The sequence below is a fragment of the Gadus morhua genome, chromosome 6 (genome assembly GCF_902167405.1).
Source record: "Gadus morhua chromosome 6, gadMor3.0, whole genome shotgun sequence".
Lineage (NCBI taxonomy): Eukaryota > Metazoa > Chordata > Actinopteri > Gadiformes > Gadidae > Gadus > Gadus morhua.
The window spans coordinates 15,389,702-15,411,118 of NC_044053.1; the positions used below are offsets into that span (position 1 = coordinate 15,389,702).

Here is a 21,417-nt window from a genome sequence, read left to right on the forward strand (position 1 = left end):
CAATAGCAAGATCTAAATATATTCATTAAATAAAGAGTTGATTGATTTGGAGCAATAAAAAAGTCCCATGTATCGCACTGTACACTACAGTCCCACTGTATCCCACCTCATTAAATTTGGGAGTCTCTTCCTATTGGAGGGATCCGGACACTACCTAGCTATTTGTCCTCAGCAGATTGCAGGTGGTCGAGCGTCAAACTCAGAAGCGCATTTCCTCTCACTGTACATGCATTGCCTTCTAATTAGAGTTTAGGGCCTACCGGAGCCTGGGAAGACTCTGCATAGGGAGCTGGAGATGGAGGCAGATGGCGGGAGGGGCCGGGGCCAACACTGGAGCATCGCGCTCACTGAAAGTGAGAAAGAGGGTGGAGCTTCCTGATGAGAAAGTCTGAAACTCTCCGTTTGGTTCTCAAAGGGTGAGGAGAGGGAGAGAGACAGAGAAAGATTCGGGGGGAGAGAGAGAGAGAGAGAGAGAGAGAGAGAGAGAGAGAGAGAGAGAGAGAGAGAGAGAGAGAGAGAGAGAGAGAGAGAGAGAGAGAGAGAGAGAGAGAGAGAGAGAGTCAGAGGGAGAGAGAGAGAGAGAGTCAGAGGGAGAGAGAGAGAGAGAGAGAGGCGGAGGAAGGGAGAGAGTTAGAGAGAATGTGTGTGAAAGAGAGAAAGTGATGTGTAGAGAGAGAAAGAGATAAAAGGCACTGAAGAGAGATGAAGATTTGCCGCATGGTCGATTTTAAACTCCTTAATGGTGATTCATAGGATTATTAATTGGTGATCCAAGAGAAGCAACAAAGAAATGTGATGTAATCGATAGAGTAATACAAACTTTTTGGACACTGGCGCATCTCTGAAAGATCAGCTGAAGATCCTGCGGTGAGTTTGTATCATCTTTTATGCATCAGAAAGAGATTAATGTCTATCACAGGGTTACCAATTACCAGTCGCTTCACAAGTGTCTTGAGAAGTGCATGAGGGTAAAATGCAGGAAAGAATCATTGCACTATATTGGTATTCTGCAATGGTGCTCTGTTGATCCACCTCTTGGTTACATATTTAGCTGAACATGCCTGACTAATATATGGTATAGGAAAAAGGCTTAGTTGCATATGTTACACCTAAGATACATGTTTAGAAACGGTAGCATATCACATATATCATATTGAAATTACAGGGATTTTAGCACAATATTAATGTATTCCTGGCTTGTTTTAGAAAATAGTTGAGAGCCAGTATGAGACCCTTTACTCTATACTGTTTGAGATGGGGAAGACATGTGTTCATGGATGTCCATAAAAACATGTCCCAGAAAGCATGCATATTCATGTGCATGTTCAAACACACACACACACACACACACACCCCGTACTCCCTCCCCCCCACACACATACACACACACGCACATACGGACACACACCCACATCACACGCACAGCCACACACACGCACACACACACACACACACACACACACACACACACACACACACACACACACACACACACACACACACACACACACACACACACACACACACACACACACACACACACACACACACACCCGAACACAGAGGCAGCCATCACTTGGGTGGACCTGGAAACATAAGCAAGTCTTTCATGAGATCAGCTTATACCTGAGCAATAAAAGAGCCATCTGTGCTGTGAGTGAACCCTCACTATGGTATAGTGCATCCACACACACACACACACACACACTCTCACACACAAAAACAAACACATGCATGCGCGCGCACACACCAACACACAAACACACACACACACACACACACACACACACCCACACACACACATTTCCTCACACACACACACACACACACACACACACACACACACACACACACACACACACACACACACACACACACACACACACACACACACACACACACAGAGGCAGAGGGGAAGGACAGAGTAAGGCTTGTTTCTGTTACTTCCTTCTTAACGTCGTGGCATGCAGAGTCAATATAAGGTCATGTCTTTTACATGTGCAAACTCAAACTGTGATCAACCATTTACTGCTTGAGAAAGACAAAAATAGAGCACATTTCTTAAGCGATTCCAAATATCTTTGGGTAACATAGTTTCAGAGCGCATTGAATAGTATTCACAGTGTAGATAGATTTACATATGTATATATAATATATATATATTAATCTGGCAATGAGCAACACATGCTTATAACTATATTTATCTGGTAATATATTTTAATTCATGACGTTTTTCTCCTTTTCTCCTTATCACCAATAAAGGACGATCTGTACTCTCTACTATGTTGCTACCGAGCATAAAGTATTAAGTGACCATTTGGAAGGGTCAAATTCACTGCACCTGGGATTGTTCGGCGGGGGACTTCTTCTGAGAGCTGAATGAGAATAAACAAAAGGAAACAAGCCGAGGCCCGAAGAACAATGGGACGTCACTTGAAAAAACACACTTTTAGAGTCCCCCGAATCGATCATTAGTATACCCATACCTGGGCACACATACATGACATCACCACATAAGCGCCGTCCCCTGGCCTTCCGTTGTTTGGAGAATAGACGGGACCTGTGAAGAACATGTTCAAGCGTTGGATGGGGCTCGGGCGCATCGGGGGCTTCGGAGTCCTCCTCTGCTGCTGCCTCGGCCTGGTCTACATTCTGGCCTGCAGTCCCGCGGTGGGCCCCAACCAGCAGGCTCTGCTGTGGGCCGGGGGGGCCAACAGCAGAGAGGGGTACATGGCCTTGTTGCAGGAGAGGGAGGACTCCCATCGGCACTACATCAACAGCCTGACCAAGCAGATAGCCCAGCTGAAGGACGCGCTCCAGGAGCGGACCCAGCAGCTCCAGGAGTCCCTGGAGAGGGCCAAGACCAAGGGGGTCCTCCCGTTGGGCCTGGAGAGCCTCCACAAGGCCCCCGAACAGAACGACCTCAAGGTGAGAACCTCCGGACCACGGGTGTAGAGTACAGAGTGGGGAAGATACTAGGTACAGCAAGGCCGCTGAGAACCCTAACCCCTATGACCGGGCCTCCAACCCTAGCCGTCATGATGAATGTTGCATCATATTGGCGGGGCGACAGTAGCGCAGGAGGAAGAGCGGGTTGACTGGTTACCGGAAGGTTGCTAGTTCGATCTCTGGCTCCTCCTAGTTGAGTGTTCAGGTGTCCCTGAGCAAGCTCCTGATTGCTCCTGACGAGCTGGCTGTCGCCCTGCGTGGTTAAGTCCGCCGTCGGTGTGTGAATGAATGTTTGTAAGTCGCTTTGGATAAAAGCGTCAGCAAAACCCCCTCAATGTAAATGTGTATTCCTATTCCACTAGGGAACCACCACACAGCTGAACGTACTTGGTTCGATCCCCAGTTCAAAACCAACCTGTATGCATGTCTGAGCTGGATGTCCTCCTACATCCGTAGCACCCAGCCGCTCCTTAATGACCTGTATCTGAGCTCACGGCTAGTCACTGCAGATAAAGGCCTCGTGTTCCTCCAGGAGTTCTTCCGCTCCCAGCTGAACCAAGCGGAGGTGAGCGCAGGTCTGAAGTTTTCCAGCGAGTATGCGGTCATCCCCTTCGACACCTTCACGCTGGGTCGGTGAGTACAGCAGGACCTTCTGTCTTTGGTGACACATTGGCTTCTTATTAACCTGGTTCCCATCAGCACCTTTGGATCGATGACTTGTTCTAAATATAGCCTAACCCTAATCCTTTTTGCATGCATCCCCAATGGGTTGTGGAAATTCAGACTATTTACTATTCTCAGAGAGCCAAATAATTCCGTCCAAGGTGTTTGGATATCAGACTATTACCGTTTCTGTGTTTACCTCTTTTTTTTAGAAGTAAACACTGCCAACCACTACCCAGGTGGCTCCCAGTTGCCACCTAGGTGGCTTTACTGGGTTTATTGCAGAGTTGGAGGAAATGTTACAGGTTGAGCAGGTATTTCCTGCTAGCAAGAGCAAGTGTGAATAGTGGTGGCTGGCTTAACCTGTGTGCCCTGATTACCAAATGCATCAAAGGTCGACAGCCCTACCCAGGCCATTAATCCAAACCGTCTGTCCTGGGCCAGATGAGGCTGCTTAAACCAGCCATCAACCACTCCATAGACTTTATCTGTAGCATGGTCACGTTAAGTCTGACCAGATTTCAATTTCCTGAGTTTATTGCCATGCGTCATTAGGGCCATTATTATTGCAGAGACAGCTCCATACTCATGTTAACATCACTGCGGTGGGGATGGTTCTGTTGCCCTCATAAGGGTGTACCAACTGGAGACAGGGCTGACCAGACACCCAGAGGAGAGGCCTGTGAGGAAGGACCGGAGGGACGAGCTGTTGACCACTCTGGAGACGGCTCTCCACGTCCTCAACGGACCCCAACAGCACAGCGACATAACCGCGGGGAAGCGCACATATGCTCCGTCTGACTTCCTCCAAGGTGGGAATCATGAAGTGGTGGTGGACGAACGATGGCTCAACCCACTGAAGTAACTCAAAAGTATGTCTGTGCTATGAGGGAGCAGCTAGGGGTTAGGCCTCTTGCTTAAGGATGCCTACAGATGCCTGGCTGTGGGAATTGGGGGATCAAACCTCCAACTTTACAGCTTAGACCCTAACCCTCTCTCTGTCTCTCTCTCTCCCTCTCTTTCCTTTCAATGGCACCATTATGTCAGACTATATCAGTCAAATGGAAAAATCATGAGCAAGGGTTAGTTAATATGCATGCAGATTTTTTTGCTCTCTCTGTCTCTCGCCCGCTCTCTCTGTCTCTCGACCGCTCTCTCTCTCTCTCTCTCTCTCTCTCTCTCTCTCTCTCTCTCTCTCTCTCTCTCTCTCTCTCTCTCTCCCTCTCCCTCTCCCTCTCTCTCTCTCTCTCTCTCTCTCTCTCTCTCTCTCTCTCTCTCTCTCTCTCTCTCTCTCTCTCTCTCTCTCTCTCTCTCTCTCTCTCTCTCTCTCTTGCTCTCCCTCTCTCTCTGCCCCCCCCCCCCCCCCCCCCCCTCTCCCTCTCTCTCTCCTTTACCAACGCCATAAGTCTCCCTCTGTGTGGAACATGAACAGGGCTGACACGTACAGAAAGGGACCGGGGAACGGTGTACGAGATGCTGTTTAAAGGCGGGGGCGTGCACGACTACACCCGGCTGGTTTTCTTCCGGCCCTTCGGCCCCGTGATGAAGGTGAAGAGCGAGAGGGTGGACACAGCCAACCTGCTCATCAACATCATCTTGCCCCTCTCCAAGAGGGCCGATGCCTTCAGACAGTTCATGGGCAATTTCAGGTATCAAAGATCCCAACGAGTATATGATCAACGTGGTTTCATATCTCACACGTGTGGGGGTGATTCTTTCAGTCACACACACATCACAACAGTACAGATGGTAGAGATCGTAAGTCTTAAGAAAATGTTTTTAGCAGCGGCATTTCTTCAAAACTATGTCAAGTATGAAAGTGCTTCTTGTGGATATCCTTTACCTAATAAAAGGCTGTAAAGAGTGAACGTACAGCAATAAACACATGTCAGAGAAGAAAGATTAATCAAATATAATAAAGAAAGTATGATGTTGTGTCGTCTTCATTTAGTGTTCTAAGGGAGTCCTGTATTTGTGTGCGTGGGTGTGTGTGTGTATGTGTGTGTGTTTCTTCCCAGAAAGGTGTGCATTAATCAAGATAACGTGGTCCACCTCACTGTGGTGTACTTCGGTCGAGATCAGATCGACCAGGTGAAAGCTATTCTGGACCGGACCACTAGGTAACACTCAACAAATGACAAACAGCACGACATCTAATAGACGAGCATACAACAGCGGCCCCCTTATCACCTCCATGCGTAACACATGACACCACTGGAAATAGCTTCACACTTAACACACTTACTCAGAAATGTCAGGCCTTGTTAAAGGCCTGACATTTCTGAGATTTTCTGAGATTTTTTTCTCCCTTTGAAATGAGATTTTTCTCATTTTAAAGGGAGGTCAAAGGTAAAACCGAATTGAAAACAATGACATAATACCCTCTGTTTATCAGCTTTTTTTAAATGGTGACTGTAGACACAAAATATCACATTCTACTTTAGAACCACCATTTCCCAAATAGAGAGGTCTCTTTGCTGCATTGCAGAGCTTTTCCTACATGGCGTTAAAAAAAATAAAAGAGAGAGAGAGAGGTAGTAGCTATATTAGCATATTTTCCTCATAAATTGCCGTTTGTCTTAATCAGCTAATCTTTTGATGCCTCAGGCGTTTGAGACATGGGGAAATGTCCAGAATGCAAAGCATAACAAGAAACTCCTATGTGAATTCCTGAGTTTCTTATTCAATTTTCTTCTTTTTCCTTTTCCTCTTGGCAAGTTTAGCAAACATATGCAGATAAGTGTTTATCAGCAGGCTAATAGATATTTTAACCAAGGCATTTTTAAGACATTAAGAGGCTTAGTGTGAGATACAATAGATTCATATTTTTTTCCTTATATATATTCCAGATTGATATACCATGATTAAATCTAATTAGCTTCCAATTTATTCAAATATAAGGTAGACTGTGTTTGGACATGATGTTGATTGGTTAAATGATGACGGTTATTTCTGTGGCTAACAGCAAGTCCCCCCACTCCCTTGAATCTTTCTCTCTAGGGAGACTCGGTTCCGTAACTTCACACTGATCCAGATGAACGAGGAGTTCTCCCGAGGCCGGGGCCTGGAGGTGGGGGCCCGGGCCTGGAAGAGGAGCCAGACCGCTCTGCTCTTCTTCTGCGACGTGGACATCCTCTTCACGCCGGACTTCTTAACCTCATGCAGACTCAACGCAGAGCCCGGTCAGAATCCGCTTTAACACCCGGCTCTAGGTCTGGATTTAGTCTAAATAGTCTAAATGATTGACCTACTAAACTCAAAGTACCTCAAACAGAGATTAAGAGTTGAAGAGGCATAGTAAGGGACCATGCTAGAGAATGAGGTTTGACACAGCCACTACAGATGTATGAGAGCAGAAAAAGGAGGGTCCATTCATTTTTGGTTTAGAAGTAGTGATGTAACTAGCCTGGCCCTACCAGACTCTCGTACTTCTATTCATTTGCACAGAGAGTCTGGATCTACTCAATTGACAAACGTTAACTAACTTGAAGGTGGGTGTCTGTTGAAGTTGAAAAATATTGGATATGCCCAGTGCAACTCTGGATCTGCAATAACCAATCGCTAACGTTTGGCCGGGAATCAAGGACTTAGGCGGGCGGAGCCAGGCTAGGATGCACCAATATATTTAGTCCAAAATGTAATGTATTGGTTGATAGCATGAAAGTGGCTGGTATTAACTAGTTGTGTTAATTTGTTTAAAACATAATGTTTATCTGTGACCACTCTTGATAATTTCATGATGCAATTACCTCAAGACGATTCGATTTATTTTGCTGCAATAATGGCTACATTTCAAATCAGTTTTCATTTCAAATCAGTTTTCATTACAAATCAGTTTTCATTACTTATCAGTTTCGGTTTAAACAAATTTGTGCAGAAAAAATAAATTGTATTGATTTAGAATGTGTTTAACAGTTCCCATACCATACAGCTCTAGTGCGTGAAAATGCTGCAGACACAACATACTGTTTTTGGGAGCAGGGGTTTTTGACGCCATGGTGCTTGTTTCTAGGTAAGAAGGTCTACTACCCAGTGCTCTTCAGCCAGTACAACCCATCCCTCATCTACAGCAACCTGACACAGCCCCCCCCAATTGAACAGCAACTGGTGGGTCCAGGTCAGGGAGGGAGAGGGAGGGAGGGAGTGAAAGTGAGTAAGGGATGAGTTGATGAGTCGGTGAGTGAAAGTGAAAGAGGGAGGAAGAGAGTAAAGGAGGCTAGTGTGTGTTTGTGTTTGAGTGAGTTAGTAAGTAAGGGAGCAAGGGTGTTGTTGCGTGGTTAAGGGAGGGGATAAGTGGGCAAGTATGTATGTGGGTGAGTTGTAAAGTGGGTGTTAAGTGACTGGATAAATGGGTGAGTGAGTGTATGTAAGTAGGTAGGTGGGCGTAAGTGAGTGAGTGAGCGAGAGAAAGTGAGTGGAAGGCTAGTAAGTAAGTGACATTGAATTAGTATTGTATTTTACTAGTTTTTAATATTACACTTTGTCATTTCAAACAGGTGATACAAAAGGACACAGGGTTCTGGAGGGACTTTGGTTTTGGTATGACATGCCAGTACCGCTCCGATTTCCTCAACATAGGTAACGTATATGCCTTTATCTGTTGACGATCACACGTCTATGGACCCTATCCAGAACTAACATTGCTAACCTGCTTCCTGGTAGGTGGGTTCGATCGGAGCATCAAAGGTTGGGGATTGGAGGACGTGCATCTGTACAGGAAGTATCTTCACAGCAAGCTCATGGTGATTCGTTCTCCCTCGCGTGGCCTCTTTCACTTCTGGCATGAGAAGCACTGTGCGGATGAGTTGACTCCGGATAAGTACAAGATGTGTATGCAGACCAAGGCCATGAGCGAGGCCTCGCATAGCCGCTTGGGGGAGCTGTTCTTCAAGCAACAGATTGAGGACCATTTGAGAGCTCAAAACCAAAGGAGTTGAGGCAATGGATGTTATACTTCGGTCTCAAAGTACACCCATGATCTGTGAATCAAATGTATCAAATTGTGATGATATTGCGAAATTATTTTTGTCCGATTTTGCTGTAAATTAAAAGTACTTCTATGAACTTCTATGAACTTCTGGGAACTTCTTACAACTCTCCACTGAGGAATTGTAATATTTTAGCACTATAAACAACAAGTGACTTGTTTACTCTGTTGCTTGTTTTACAAGAGAAAACACTTAATTTGTATACAGAACCAACATAATTGTTTATATTAACACAAAAAAGCATGCCAGCCAATGATCTAGCGACTTAACTTTAATCGGCATATTAAGATTTGTATCCCAGCAGAGCCATAGCTATAGCAGGGCCTATCCTCGTGGTTCATTATGTCAAATAATAAACAAACATAAAGAAAAGACAAAAAAAAAAGAATTTCTGAAGAAAATGCACGGCCTTACCAAGACACGGCGGTCTTTAGATCCTAGATCCTTTCATTGAAAGGATAACGAATACTCCCGTTGTGCTCATCTAGGTATAGCGACAGAACGACCTATGATGGAGACGTGTGGCTACACACCTCTACTACGGTGCGAGTTAAATGGGAGGAGTCAGCGCATGGTGCGATCCTGTGGTCCCGCTCAGCGGTCGTCGAGTCAGTAATCCCCCAGCCGTGATTATCTCTAGATGTAGATCGACGATACGCGGAAGGCAGAGTATAGTTAGTTTGAAGACATTCGCTATGGAGGCACGATAGAGCATACTTTTATAGCTTGATTTTAGACTAGACGTAGAACAGTAGTCTTTTCGTTCTTACTTTTACTCACATAAATGGGCTTTTCCATTTTAGTTTTTTAACATTCGTAAAGAGAAGTAATTAAGTATGAGGAAGTATATAAGCTGACCATGACAACATTTGTTCGATACTTTTGCACGCATAGCAAGACCGGTAGACTCTAGCCTCTTCTCTGGACGAACCATCTGCAGTCGATCACTCGGGACGAGGCTTTTATTTTCCAGACAGTCTTTGAGAAGACTCAATATGTCGAAAGCTGGAAGGATCCCACTAATCTTGATCGACATTACCTGCCTCGCTCTGGGTATGTAAAGAAAGGGTTTTACTTCTGTCGGTACTGCGAATAAATTATGGATATGGGTAGGCAGGCCTATACGGCTATTTGACTGAAGACGCCTATAATAAACACATTTCCCCCAATTACACTGGGCTGTAGGCTTGGCCCACATAGAAGTACCCACCTGGCGAAACATAGTATCATTGTACTTCAGCCAAGTTTTTTAAATAGTAGGCTATTCACAAAATGAAGGCTACAGCCTTTTTAGTTGTAGCCAAAATACAACTTTATATAACCTATCAAAGGTAAATTATGTTTCCTTTTTTGGAGCAATGGACCTTCAAGGGGATGATGACAAAATAAAATAGACATACATTGTGACATTGAATATTTGGTTGGTTATGGGGCAATTTTAAGGATTTTTTTTTTCCAATTGAGAAAGCAGTTATGTTAATTTACACCCCAGAGCCGGTGTCTGTTTGAGCTCCTAGTTCCAAATCAAAGATTATAATATAAAATAATTGCTTGAACTGGAGTGGCTGTGAGATCACAAGGTTTGGCAAAATATTTGGTGATTGCACACACCCTGAAATGTCACTGGCACACCTGCAACCACCAGGTGTTTACAGGTATTGGAAACATTCCTTGTAGACAGACACACAACGAGGTGTTCAGAAGTTTTCTAAATAGCTCAGTAAGTGGGCAAGGAAGGAATATGAAATAAAACTGAAATTGAAGGCATCTTGCTTTTTTACATGTTAGTTCTCGGTTGTTTTTTCTCTATTGAACTAGACTGTCAAGTTCTAGTCTAATTATCCGTGATGTCTGGGCTTTATTTGCATGGTCGCTCCAAACCGCCAATCTGCCAATTTCAGATGCGTTTCATAACATTGGTCAACACGTTGCCCCATTGCTTTTGCAAGGTTGAAGCTCAAAAAGGGAGCCACAAGAAAGACCGAACTTTCTGCTGACATTGAACTCGGGCACATTCTTGGCACATTGGAGGGGTGAGGGCAGAAACAATACAAATATGAACTTTATTAATCCCTGGAGGGAAATACGGGAGTCATTGGCAGCAACAAATATGAGTATAAAACAAATAACTTTAGATAAAGTAAAACACTAAGCAGCTTGCCCAATAGACTGTATCTGCACTGGTTTCCTAAAAGACTGAATAATTGAACTTATGGACAGCCTGACGATGGATACATATGCATACAGTCTATCAATCTATCATGAATAGATTGTAAAGATATAAATGTGTCTCTGTCGAGAGCCACAGGATCCTTAGTGACCATGTGACTTCCAATGTCTCATTCTGATAGACCTTTGGACGTTGGTATATTGTTATTTCATATCATAAACATGCGCCTCCTTTCCCTTTACTCTTCTAGTGGGGCTTCCCTTTTTCATCCTTACTCCTCAACACAGCCCGTTCAAACGGGGCTTCTTCTGCAACGATGAGAGCATCAGGTACCCTCTCAAAGTGGAGACCATCTCCTACCAGCTCCTGGGAGGAGTCATGATCCCATTCACCTTGATTGTGGTGAGTGAGCGCTATTCACAGGATATCTCAATAATGTATGGGATGACTGTGTAAGATGTACATGATTTTGTCATTATGTATCAGCATCGATTGAGCTCTCATTTAAAGACAACAGCCCGTAAGCTAGCGAGATAGAGGGCAAAAAGAGAGATGACAGACTCTGGTGCTGGGATATAAAGCTCTGTTTGGCCTGATTGCTCATCAGGTACAGGTGTCATCAGCCGTAGAGGCTATACACAATGTATATATTTATTTCATCACATCATGATTCAAAAACGAAATGATCAACCTACCCAATCACCTACTGTCCACACTAAAATAAATCATATTTATTTTGGGTCTTTCAATTCTTTTCAAGTCTGTCTCTGCTTACCTCCCCATTTATATTTTGTATACTGCTACTTATCGGACCCTAACTCCTGCCATGGGAACCACGGCTCACACTCCATCCTTCCCAGATCGTCTGCGGCGAGTGCCTCACCGTCTACATGTCTCGCATCAAATCCCAACGGGCCTGCGTCGACGGGATGTCCTATGTGGCGAGCATTTACAGAGCCTTGGGGAGCTGTGTGTTTGGAGCGTTGGCCACCATGTCGCTGACAGATATCGCCAAAGCCACCATCGGTCGGCTACGCCCACACTACTTGGCTGCTTGTAAACCTGTTTGGGAAGCGATCGACTGCAAGTCAGGACGATATATAGAGGGCTTCACATGTACAGGGGATCCGGAACAGGAAGTCGAAGCCAGGTAAACAACTTGGGACTGCGACTGGCTGATAGAATTTTTTTGTGTGTTTTAATTAGAAAATGTATAAACTAATAGTCATCAATTATAATTTCTGATTATGCGAGAATCAAATGTTTGGGGCTTTTACTTAACTTTACTCATTTAGCACATGCACCCATCATTGCGCTCATTTAGCACATAACCCTATCATTTAGCAGTACTCTGCAGCTGCCTTTGTCAGTTTCACTGAGTAAGGCTGAGTCGCTATTTCCTTTTGGAGTGAAAGAATCTTTTTGTGTTAATAAATTGTTTGCTCACTCTCATTTGTTTTCTCTCGTCTCCTATTTACAGACTTTCCTTCTACTCTGGTCATTCATCCTTTTCGATGTATTGCATGCTGTTTCTGGCAGTAAGTAGTACACATTTATTCATTTCAAGCTGTAGTGTGTGGAATTTAGTGCAATCTAGCGCAGTGTTTTTCAACCTTTGGTACCCGTACCACTGGTGATATGTGCAGGTGGTGCCTGGGATTTTATTCTTGAAATGGATAATAATAATAAATAATAGTCAAAATAAGATTGAATGATGATTGAATATAAATATTGTTCAGTACATTTTGTATTATGGCTTGTCATTATTACAAAATGTTTGTTTGGCACTCTTTGCTCAGTCGCTGCATGTGTTTTCATAATTTCTTTACGGTCATTTCTTTTCTTTTTCTTTATGAGGTGCTCCTCGAAAGGTCTTGGCAGACATTAAATATAATATTCATGAGTATATATTAATTAGTGTAAAATCGAATTGAAAATTAAATTGTTGTTTTTTGATTGAGTTAAAATTAACTTTCTTCTGACCTACTAGAACCCATAGACGGTCCATTGAGACCCAATGTATAGGGATGTATAGCTCCCCATATGGCTATATTCTTAAGTGGACTTTCCCATATCATCTCCACGAGATTGTAGCTGTGACCCATGAGCACAACGTCAGCGTATGCACTTATAAACCGAAGACAACGGATAGACGGTCCATTGAGAGCCTGACAATAAGGGTGTCTGTGTGTCTCTTGTGTGTCCCTCTCTTGCTCTGCAGCTGTACATCCAGGCCAGACTCAAGTATGAATGGGCCAGGTTGCTGCGCCCCACCATCCAGTTCTTCCTGCTGGCCACGGCCATGTATGTGGCCCTGTCCCGTGTGTCTGACTACATGCACCACTGGAGTGACGTGCTCATTGGCCTCTTGCAGGGAGCCGTGGTGGCCGTTCTCACTGTAAGTACAGCCCTTTACCCCCTTGGTCAACGACGACCTAATGGCTTCATAGTGAAACTCTATAATAGGAGATTGATATTGAATACACACAAGGCATGTGTGGTAGGCTAATATATCATTTATATATCATAGCAGATGCTTCTCTACAATGGCCGCAGATACGTTTTATTTTTTTCACTTAAAGCACACAATTTTAGTTTAAATTGAGATTATATGTATTTTTTAATAAACATAATATATACTTGTATTTTAGATAAATGCAATTGGTGAAAAGCATTTGGTGTGCATTACTATTGCAGTACAATGTTGCTAAAAGGTAGCATCATATCTAAAATGTAACATTGGTTGTAATTACCCCCACAGGTGGTCTTTGTGTCGAACTCTTTCAAACAACGCGTGTCCCCAGAGGTGCCAGAGGAGGATATCTCCGAAACCAGTTTACAGGAGAGCCCTTCCAATGGGCACCACTATGGAAGCACTGATTGAAGCAATGGCCTTACAGACGCAGAGGCTAGCTAGCTTAGCCGCAACTCGATGTAAGGGTTATTATGGATGTACTAAGGAACTCAAGTGGACTGTTCATATCTGTAAACTTAACTGCTGGCAGTTTTATGCACAATTTTACTATTGATCCCCCCTGGGACTATTCCAAAGCAAGCAGGCTGTTTATAGGGTCTTGAATGTGTTAAGCAATAAGCATAGATATAAGATCAAGGATAGTGGACGTTGGAAATTTCCTCATTTAATTCGAACATGGTGAAATGTATTATGCAGAACCCTGATTACAATACAGTTCACATTAAAAGTGAACGAAAACAGAACTGTACCAGTATTTTTGTATATCAGTCACTACTGGTTGGCATTGTGTTCTCTAGCTTAGTGCCCTTGCCATGGTGGAAATAACTTTTCCACACAATAAAACGAGACACTCGGTGTAGATCTACTCTTGAACAGGCCTGTAGAAGGCCTGGCACCTGTGACGATGGATAAAATAAAATACCCATTAGCCAAAAAGAATATGGAATAATATATTTAATATTGTTTTAATTACTAAATCGTTTTTCTGCTGCTACTCGCAATGTATCTCTCACAATCCCCCAAACCCCTCAATCTTGTATATAGTATCCCTATGGTGGGAGAGCAATGTTGTTTTTGTATGTTTTTAATGAAGCTCAATTTTTTTCAGCTCAAAATAAAACAGGATTCAAGTAAATATAAAAATGTTTCAGTTTACTTTGCCAGATCCTGCTGCCTTGACAAGCCATATTAAAATATAGACCAACCTCTAAACATAAACATGCGTTGTCTTCTGTCTGGCTTGTATTACTAATACATTTTCTGGATAAACAGGAAGGAAGAGAAACTTGAGGGTGTGTAACCAAGGTTAGTCCTTTTTAAGACAAATGCCTGGCTAAAACAAAAACAAACAATTGTCATTTCTGCATTAAGGTTCTGCCTTGTGTTTAGTAAATGCCCAACATTATCTGATCACTTGGACAATGTTATATACAAGGCTTGCAGCCTATTGATTGAAATTTAAGTAAAAACCATCCGTGACACAAAATGGTCAGTTGCTTGTTAACCTAATGGAGCCTAATGGAATGGTAGACAATTAAAATGGCCTCTGAATGTTTTCTGTTTGTCGACCTCCAGGAAGATTTTGCTGGGGAGAGACCTCAGTTTGCATAGAAAGTAGAAACATAATGTCAATGAGTAGAAAGGTACTCTAGGTTCATTTACACGTCAAAACATATACATTAGACATTTATTTTATAATAACCGAACTACCCTACATTGATATGTGATTAATACTGTCATATCAGCACTACAAACATTAAAATAACATGAATTCCAAAAAAAACATCCTTATTATAATCTGCAAATATCCATGGCGACGGGTAGAAATTAAGTGTTGTGTGGTTATTTTGGCATAAGTCTGGCCCTGCTAAACTCGACTTCTAGTCTTTGCAAATTGGGTTTGAGAAAATCTGTGTACGTTTCTATGGTCAGGCTGTGGGTGAAGAGATCTGATGCAAACGGCTTCTTTTTTGTTTACGTCTGCAGAAAGAAGAACGGGTTGCCAGCAAATACAATTGGATATAACAGCCTACAACCACATAGTATTCATCCTCATGACTTCAGATATGATGTAAGAACGCTATGCTCATAAGCAGCAAGGCCGGATTAACCATTAGGGCAACTGGGCACTTGCCCAGGGCCCGTGACATGAAAGGGGCCCTTGATAATTATTATTATTTATTTTTTTTCAAAGTGCAAACATACATCTTCAGACACCACATAACACGACCAAAAAAAAAATATTTTACTTTATCCCTGGCGCAGGGGGGCCCATCTGTACCTATAGTATAGGGCCCTAGAGCCTTGTTGCCCAGGGCACAGAAAATTGTTAATCCGGCCCTGATAAGCAGTGATGCAATTAATTACTGGAGAAATGTACTAGGGACAGAAATGTACAGGTAGTTGAGAGAATATAATGGTTCCTATATAAAAGATCTGCTTTGGTACTCACTCAGCAGATCAGATACTAAAAACAAATAATTGGACAAATAACCAAAAATATTACCAGAACTTTTTAGGGTATAGTGTTCCCAAATAATAGCCCTTGTGTCAGAATTAAGAGCAATTATTTGATCATTGCTTGTTGCCATGCCGACAATTGGCCTTATTGACTGCAGATGCATTAAGTCACATGTTGTCTCTTGAAAAGCAGCAATGCTGTTGGTAATAATGGCAAGCTAAGAGCCAATTGTGTTGTTGAACAGGGTTAGAGATTGGATGATTGTCTATTTGTTTCAGCATATGTTGGATTTCCTAAATGTAATTTAGGAAATATATTCAACTATATTTCTATATGTTCAATGAGGTTTTTTTTCCCTTTATATTTGCCATTTTCCCGATGCATTCACAATACAATGTTTACACTTCCCTGAAGCATGGCTGTCAGAGTCGGTTATTATTAGGGGCAACTAATACATGCGTCATGTCTGAACATATATCCTATGATAGGATTTTTTAGCAACTTTTATTCAAATGTGGCTTGTACCACTTTTGGGAAGTGAGGCTCTGATGGTTCATGCAATGAGATTAATGGATGCCATTAAGAAATTTAGCCATCAACGCGTTTAGCTGATGAGCTAGTGTTATGAACAGTGCTGACAGAGAGCCAGCCTAGATTAACAGGCCTGTAGGATGCAGATCTAGACAGCCGCCAGGAAAATGAAGCCCAACTGAGACTTTATTCTATCTGTAGTCCAATATATTTTTTGACACATGCACACACTAATCAGTTGAGGTGTGGTTTGTCTTAACCCATTTTACATCTAGGCTAAACTGGTTTGGTCTATGAGTCACTGTAGAAAAGCCATTAATAGTTCAAACGGGACAAGCATGCTCTAGGCTAGGGCCAGACGCGTGAGTGGCCTAAGGAAGTAGCAGTTGCCTTTAGTAAAGCCGGCTACTATTCTAGGCCAGGAGCTTGATCTACGGAAAGCAGCTACTGCCACCTAGTGGTCATTCTAGCGATCTACGGTTGGCTGTAAGCCGAGGAACGTAGCAAATTAATTGGATAAAAGTTATAAACGTCAACTCACTGGTCTTGAGAATACAAAATTAAAGTTATCTGGCAGCGTGATTGTATAAGGAAGACCAGAGAAATAAATGTTAGCTTTTCACCATGTTTATTAACTTTCGTAACAAACATCAACGCTTTCAAACCAAATTGAACTAGATTTACATGTGCGGCTCAACAAGCCTACAGCTTCCTTACATGGAAATCACAAACAGGAACACTAGCAAATCTAAGATAACCGGTATAATGAAGCATTAGGTCAGTCAATGCTATATGAAGTTCATGAACACCAAGTGCTTTTAAACAGCCAACATCATTTGGAGCCACTGTAGAATTATTCCTGGTGGGCACCAACCAAGAAATGCAAATAGTTTAAGCCCTCAAGAAGAATTGAACAGCAAACCGGGGTTTGTAAAATTTTATTCTTTTCAGAAATCTGTACATGGAGGTTTTGGCCTTCGGGGTGCACATAGATAAGTGTAATGGGACAGAGCGCACACTGAAGATCAGGAGGGAAGTGCCATGTTCCTCTTACTCAAAGCTGGCCAGGAAGGTCAATACGAGCTTCTTCAATGTAGCATCAGATGCTTCGGAGATCATGCCGTCGTTCCTGAATAAGCAAAAAGAATGCATGGTCAGGTCGGGTGATCAGAAAGTCAACATGGCGAGTGTGATTATTATTATTTTTTTAGATGACTTGCCTGATGCTGGCCAGAAGCTCCTGGTGCTGGCTGAGAATGTGCTGCAGGAAGGCCTTCTCGAACCGTGTGATCTTGCTGGGATCCATCTTGTCCAGATGCCCTCTGACACCGGCGTAGATGACCGTCACCTGCTCCTCAATGGCCATGGGGCCTACGAAGATAGAACGGCAAGTTGGACTTTATGTGAAACCAATAACCCAAAATATATATTATAATAATCTGATGTAAAAAAACGTTTTAAGTGCCTCTGTGGGCTTCAACTCACAGTATTGTCCCTGCTTGAGCAACTCAGTGAGCCTGACGCCCCTGCTGAGGAGCTGCTGGGTGGTAGCGTCCAGGTCAGAGCCGAACTGGGCGAAGGCAGCCACCTCACGGTACTGGGCCAGCTCCAGCTTCATGGTACCGGCCACCTGGGGAGGAACAGGACGCCGAAGGGTTAGTGGATGTTCTCAAGGTTGGAGCATGGAAGCTCGTGTAGGCTGTAACAAGAGGGAAACTCTTCCGGAGAGCCTACCTGCTTCATGGCCTTGGTCTGGGCAGCAGATCCTACTCTGGACACAGACAGACCCACGTTGATGGCGGGGCGGATACCCTTGTAGAACAACTCTGTCTCCAAGAAGATCTAGAAATTGAGCCATATTTCGATTAACTTCACTCAGGTCAGGTACCCGCAGAGCATCTGCTGGAACATGTTTTAGTTGCGACGCAAGGAGGGACGGCAGACCCACCTGTCCGTCTGTGATGGAGATGACGTTGGTGGGAATGTAGGCGGACACGTCGCCGGCCTGGGTCTCGATAACGGGGAGGGCAGTGAGGGAACCGCCACCGAAGTTGTCGTTCATCTTGGCGGCTCTTTCAAGCAGGCGGGAGTGAAGGTAGAACACGTCACCGGGGTAGGCCTCACGACCGGGGGGACGACGCAGCAGCAGGGACATCTGACGGTAGGCCACAGCCTACACAATGGAAGGGGGAAAAGATGGTTCATTTGTTTCCTTTACTTGATAAAAAAAAAATACATACATACATGACATTAGTTCACATTGATAAAATAAATTAGCTCTGGGGTATTACATTAGCATAATGTTAACTTTAAGGCACTATACAATTCATACACAACAAATCCAATATTGAAGAAATTCACATGCATGTTTAAAATTTAAATCCATCGTTTTAATCCAAGGGCACCTGCTCCCCCTCACCTGCTTGGACAGATCGTCGTAGATGATCAGGGCGTGCTTGCCGTTGTCCCTGAAGTACTCTCCCATGGAGCATCCAGAGTAGGGGGCCAGGTACTGCAGGGGGGCAGCATCAGAGGCGGTGGCGGACACCACAATGGTGTACTTCATGGCGTCAGCGTCTGTGAGCCTCTTGACCAGCTGGGCCACGGTGGACCTCTTCTGGCCAATGGCCACGTAGATGCAGTACAGCTTCTTCTTCTCGTCTGTGCCGTCGTTGAAACGCTTCTGGTTGATGATGGTGTCAACGGCAATGGCGGTTTTTCTGTGAAATGGTCAAGATTGGCCATTAGCGAAAGCACTCAAGTTCACTCTTCCCAAGTAAATAAAACAAAATGTTTAACATCGGCGCTAAAGATACAAGAACATGTTGAACCCAAAACAATCTGAACTTCTAGCATTGTGGATGCAATATAAAATCTAAAGTTAGGAATATCTCATACTATTTATAAAGACACAGGGTGACCTTGCTAAACTTGACTTTCAAGGTGACCCTTGCAAGGATTCTGAAGAAAAAGATTAGAAACCATTATAGTCAAGAATAAATCTGTCAAGTCTTTCCTGTGGGGTGTTTGCCCTTCACTTCCAGCTTACCCGGTCTGCCTGTCCCCAATGATGAGCTCACGCTGGCCACGGCCAATGGGCACCAGGCTGTCCACAGCCTTGATTCCAGTCTGCATGGGCTCCCTGACAGAGATACGGGGGATGATACCGGGGGCCTTAAGACCCACACGCCTGCGGATGGAGGAGCCCAGAGGTCCCTGAGGGGAAGGAAGTAGTCAGGTATGGGAGCTCCTGGACAAGACTTCATGTCCAACAGCTGAGAGAACTCAAGGGCAAGAAAGGCAGCCATTCAAACCGACCTTGCCATCGATGGCATTTCCCAAAGCGTCCACAACGCGGCCCAGAAGCTCCAAACCGACAGGTACGTCCACGATGGCACCAGTCCTCTTCACAATGTCCCCCTCCTTGATCAGCTTGTCGTTACCGAACACCACCACACCAACATTGTCCGGCTCCAAATTCAGAGACATACCCTGGGAAAATCAAGTTTTATGATTAGATAATTAAAACTTATAATGCAAAAGTGTAATATTAAGATCAGTTAAGGCTCAAGAAAATATTGCCCGAGAACAAAGTAGTCACTAATGATACATAGCTATTTTATATGCGTCAGTGATTGAGACCTCTTGTGCAGCCTGTATGAGACCGACACGTGTGCACCTTCAACCACAACTCCTCATCCCCACCTTGAGTCCAGAGGAGAATTCCACCATCTCTTCTGCCTGGACGTTCCTGAGCCCGTACACTCTGGCAATACCATCACCAATGGACAGCACGCGGCCAGTCTCCTCCAGGTCTGCGCTGGTGTCTGCGCCCAGGATCTTCTCTTCCAGGATGGAGGACACCTCGGCAGTGCCTGTGAAACGAAACCAAACGCTGCCATCAAACTCTCATAGCAAGGGCAAATTATTACTTTGTTAGCCATGGAAGTTCTGTAGCATGACACAGCTGTGAAGCACGGAACAACTGCTGCTAACCGAAATGACCTCACAAATTGCGAACTTAAACATAAATATGTCATTTAAGATAAAAAATCTCAGTTTGTGTGAATCGCTACATTCTTAAAGGCAGTTATGAATGTGACTTAGCAGCGCTAAATAAGCGCTAGTTCAGTGTCGCATAGAACAGCTAATGACCTTTCTTTTTTAAAGGAGGATTAACAGGTCAACGCTAGCAACGTTTGACATTGGCAATGTTCTAAATGTTTAAATGCGTGTTAATTTTGTCTTGCTTACCGGTCTTTTGCAGCCATGGTCTGCATGTGTGGAGGTGGTTGACCCCAACGCAGGCGGCTGGTAGAGTCTTTGCCACCTAAGTTTAAAGACAGATGCAATGCAAAAAACGATTAAAACAAAAAAATATTCATTGCTAATGGTACGCAGCATTTAAATGACATTGCAACAGCAGAGTACATTGCAGTACAAATGGAGGACAAGCGCTGTCAGTCTTCCTGACCTTCAGAGCGTGGTTGAATGAGTCTAGTCTACTAGCATTAGCATCTGCGGATGCTAACCAGACACGACTTGTCATAAAGTCTAAAACATTTAGATGTACCCCAAAACTTAAAAGGTATCGCAAATATAAAACTGTATTTAGCTAAAAGGAAAAATAATAAACGACAAAGCGTGCAATCAGACGAAAACGTCAAGATGGCTAACGTGCGAAGGCAGCTTTAGAGGCCTGTTACCCTTCACGCCCAAAATATCCGCATTTTGAGTTTAAATACACTCAATAGGTCCATAATACAACATGAAGCCTTTCACTGTAATACTTACATATCCAGCCCGTCTGGGCAGGGAGCGGGCCAGGGCAGCTGCAACTCTTACGGACAACATTTTAGCGTGGCGTTTGGTGACCTGTCCTCCACTAATGACAACGACCTAACCGAGAGAGAGAAGGTAATGGCTGAAAGACTTCTTCTGCTGCGCTGTGAGTGACGTCAAACTCTACTTTTAACGGCTGACACCTACTGGAGAGGAGACACGGTGTATCAACAATGGTGCATTATCATGGATTTATAATGTGCAATATATAATTTCAAGTACACAATCATATTCTAAAATAGGAATGAAAAATATTGATTAAATAAAATATTTATATAAATGCAAATTGCCAAAGCAGTTTCAAACTGTTTTTTTGTCGGCTTTTCTGTCGTCTTAT

The 21,417-nt window shown here is 43.7% G+C and overlaps 3 protein-coding genes and 1 long non-coding RNA gene across 4 annotated transcripts; 2 read left to right on the plus strand and 2 right to left on the minus strand.

Moving 5' to 3' along the window:
* The first annotated feature begins 597 nt into the window (after positions 1-597).
* Positions 598-8,680, plus strand: LOC115545708 (chondroitin sulfate N-acetylgalactosaminyltransferase 1). Its single transcript, XM_030359115.1, has 10 exons — positions 598-867; positions 2,263-2,928; positions 3,482-3,582; positions 4,246-4,424; positions 5,045-5,261; positions 5,631-5,732; positions 6,613-6,794; positions 7,625-7,719; positions 8,109-8,190; positions 8,275-8,680. Exons 2-10 carry the CDS (start codon positions 2,572-2,574, stop codon positions 8,547-8,549), a joined length of 1,590 nt encoding a protein of 529 aa, XP_030214975.1. The 5' UTR covers positions 598-867; positions 2,263-2,571; the 3' UTR covers positions 8,550-8,680.
* Positions 8,063-9,173, minus strand: LOC115545710 (uncharacterized). Its single transcript, XR_003977143.1, has 2 exons — positions 9,015-9,173; positions 8,063-8,591 (listed from the first exon to the last, which is right to left on the minus strand). It is a non-coding gene; the product is annotated as an uncharacterized LOC115545710 (long non-coding RNA).
* A 4-nt stretch (positions 9,174-9,177) lies between these two features.
* On the plus strand, positions 9,178-14,464 carry LOC115545709 (phospholipid phosphatase 1). Its single transcript, XM_030359116.1, has 6 exons — positions 9,178-9,653; positions 11,021-11,172; positions 11,631-11,920; positions 12,251-12,308; positions 12,992-13,168; positions 13,532-14,464. Exons 1-6 carry the CDS (start codon positions 9,596-9,598, stop codon positions 13,652-13,654), a joined length of 858 nt encoding a protein of 285 aa, XP_030214976.1. The 5' UTR covers positions 9,178-9,595; the 3' UTR covers positions 13,655-14,464.
* Positions 14,465-16,849: 2,385 nt separating this feature from the next.
* On the minus strand, positions 16,850-21,208 carry atp5fa1 (ATP synthase F1 subunit alpha). Its single transcript, XM_030357766.1, has 11 exons — positions 21,033-21,208; positions 20,493-20,568; positions 19,944-20,113; positions 19,557-19,730; positions 19,288-19,454; positions 18,658-18,958; positions 18,187-18,411; positions 17,973-18,080; positions 17,724-17,868; positions 17,459-17,609; positions 16,850-17,367 (listed from the first exon to the last, which is right to left on the minus strand). Exons 1-11 carry the CDS (start codon positions 21,090-21,092, stop codon positions 17,289-17,291), a joined length of 1,656 nt encoding a protein of 551 aa, XP_030213626.1. The 5' UTR covers positions 21,093-21,208; the 3' UTR covers positions 16,850-17,288.
* Positions 21,209-21,417: the final 209 nt, after the last annotated feature.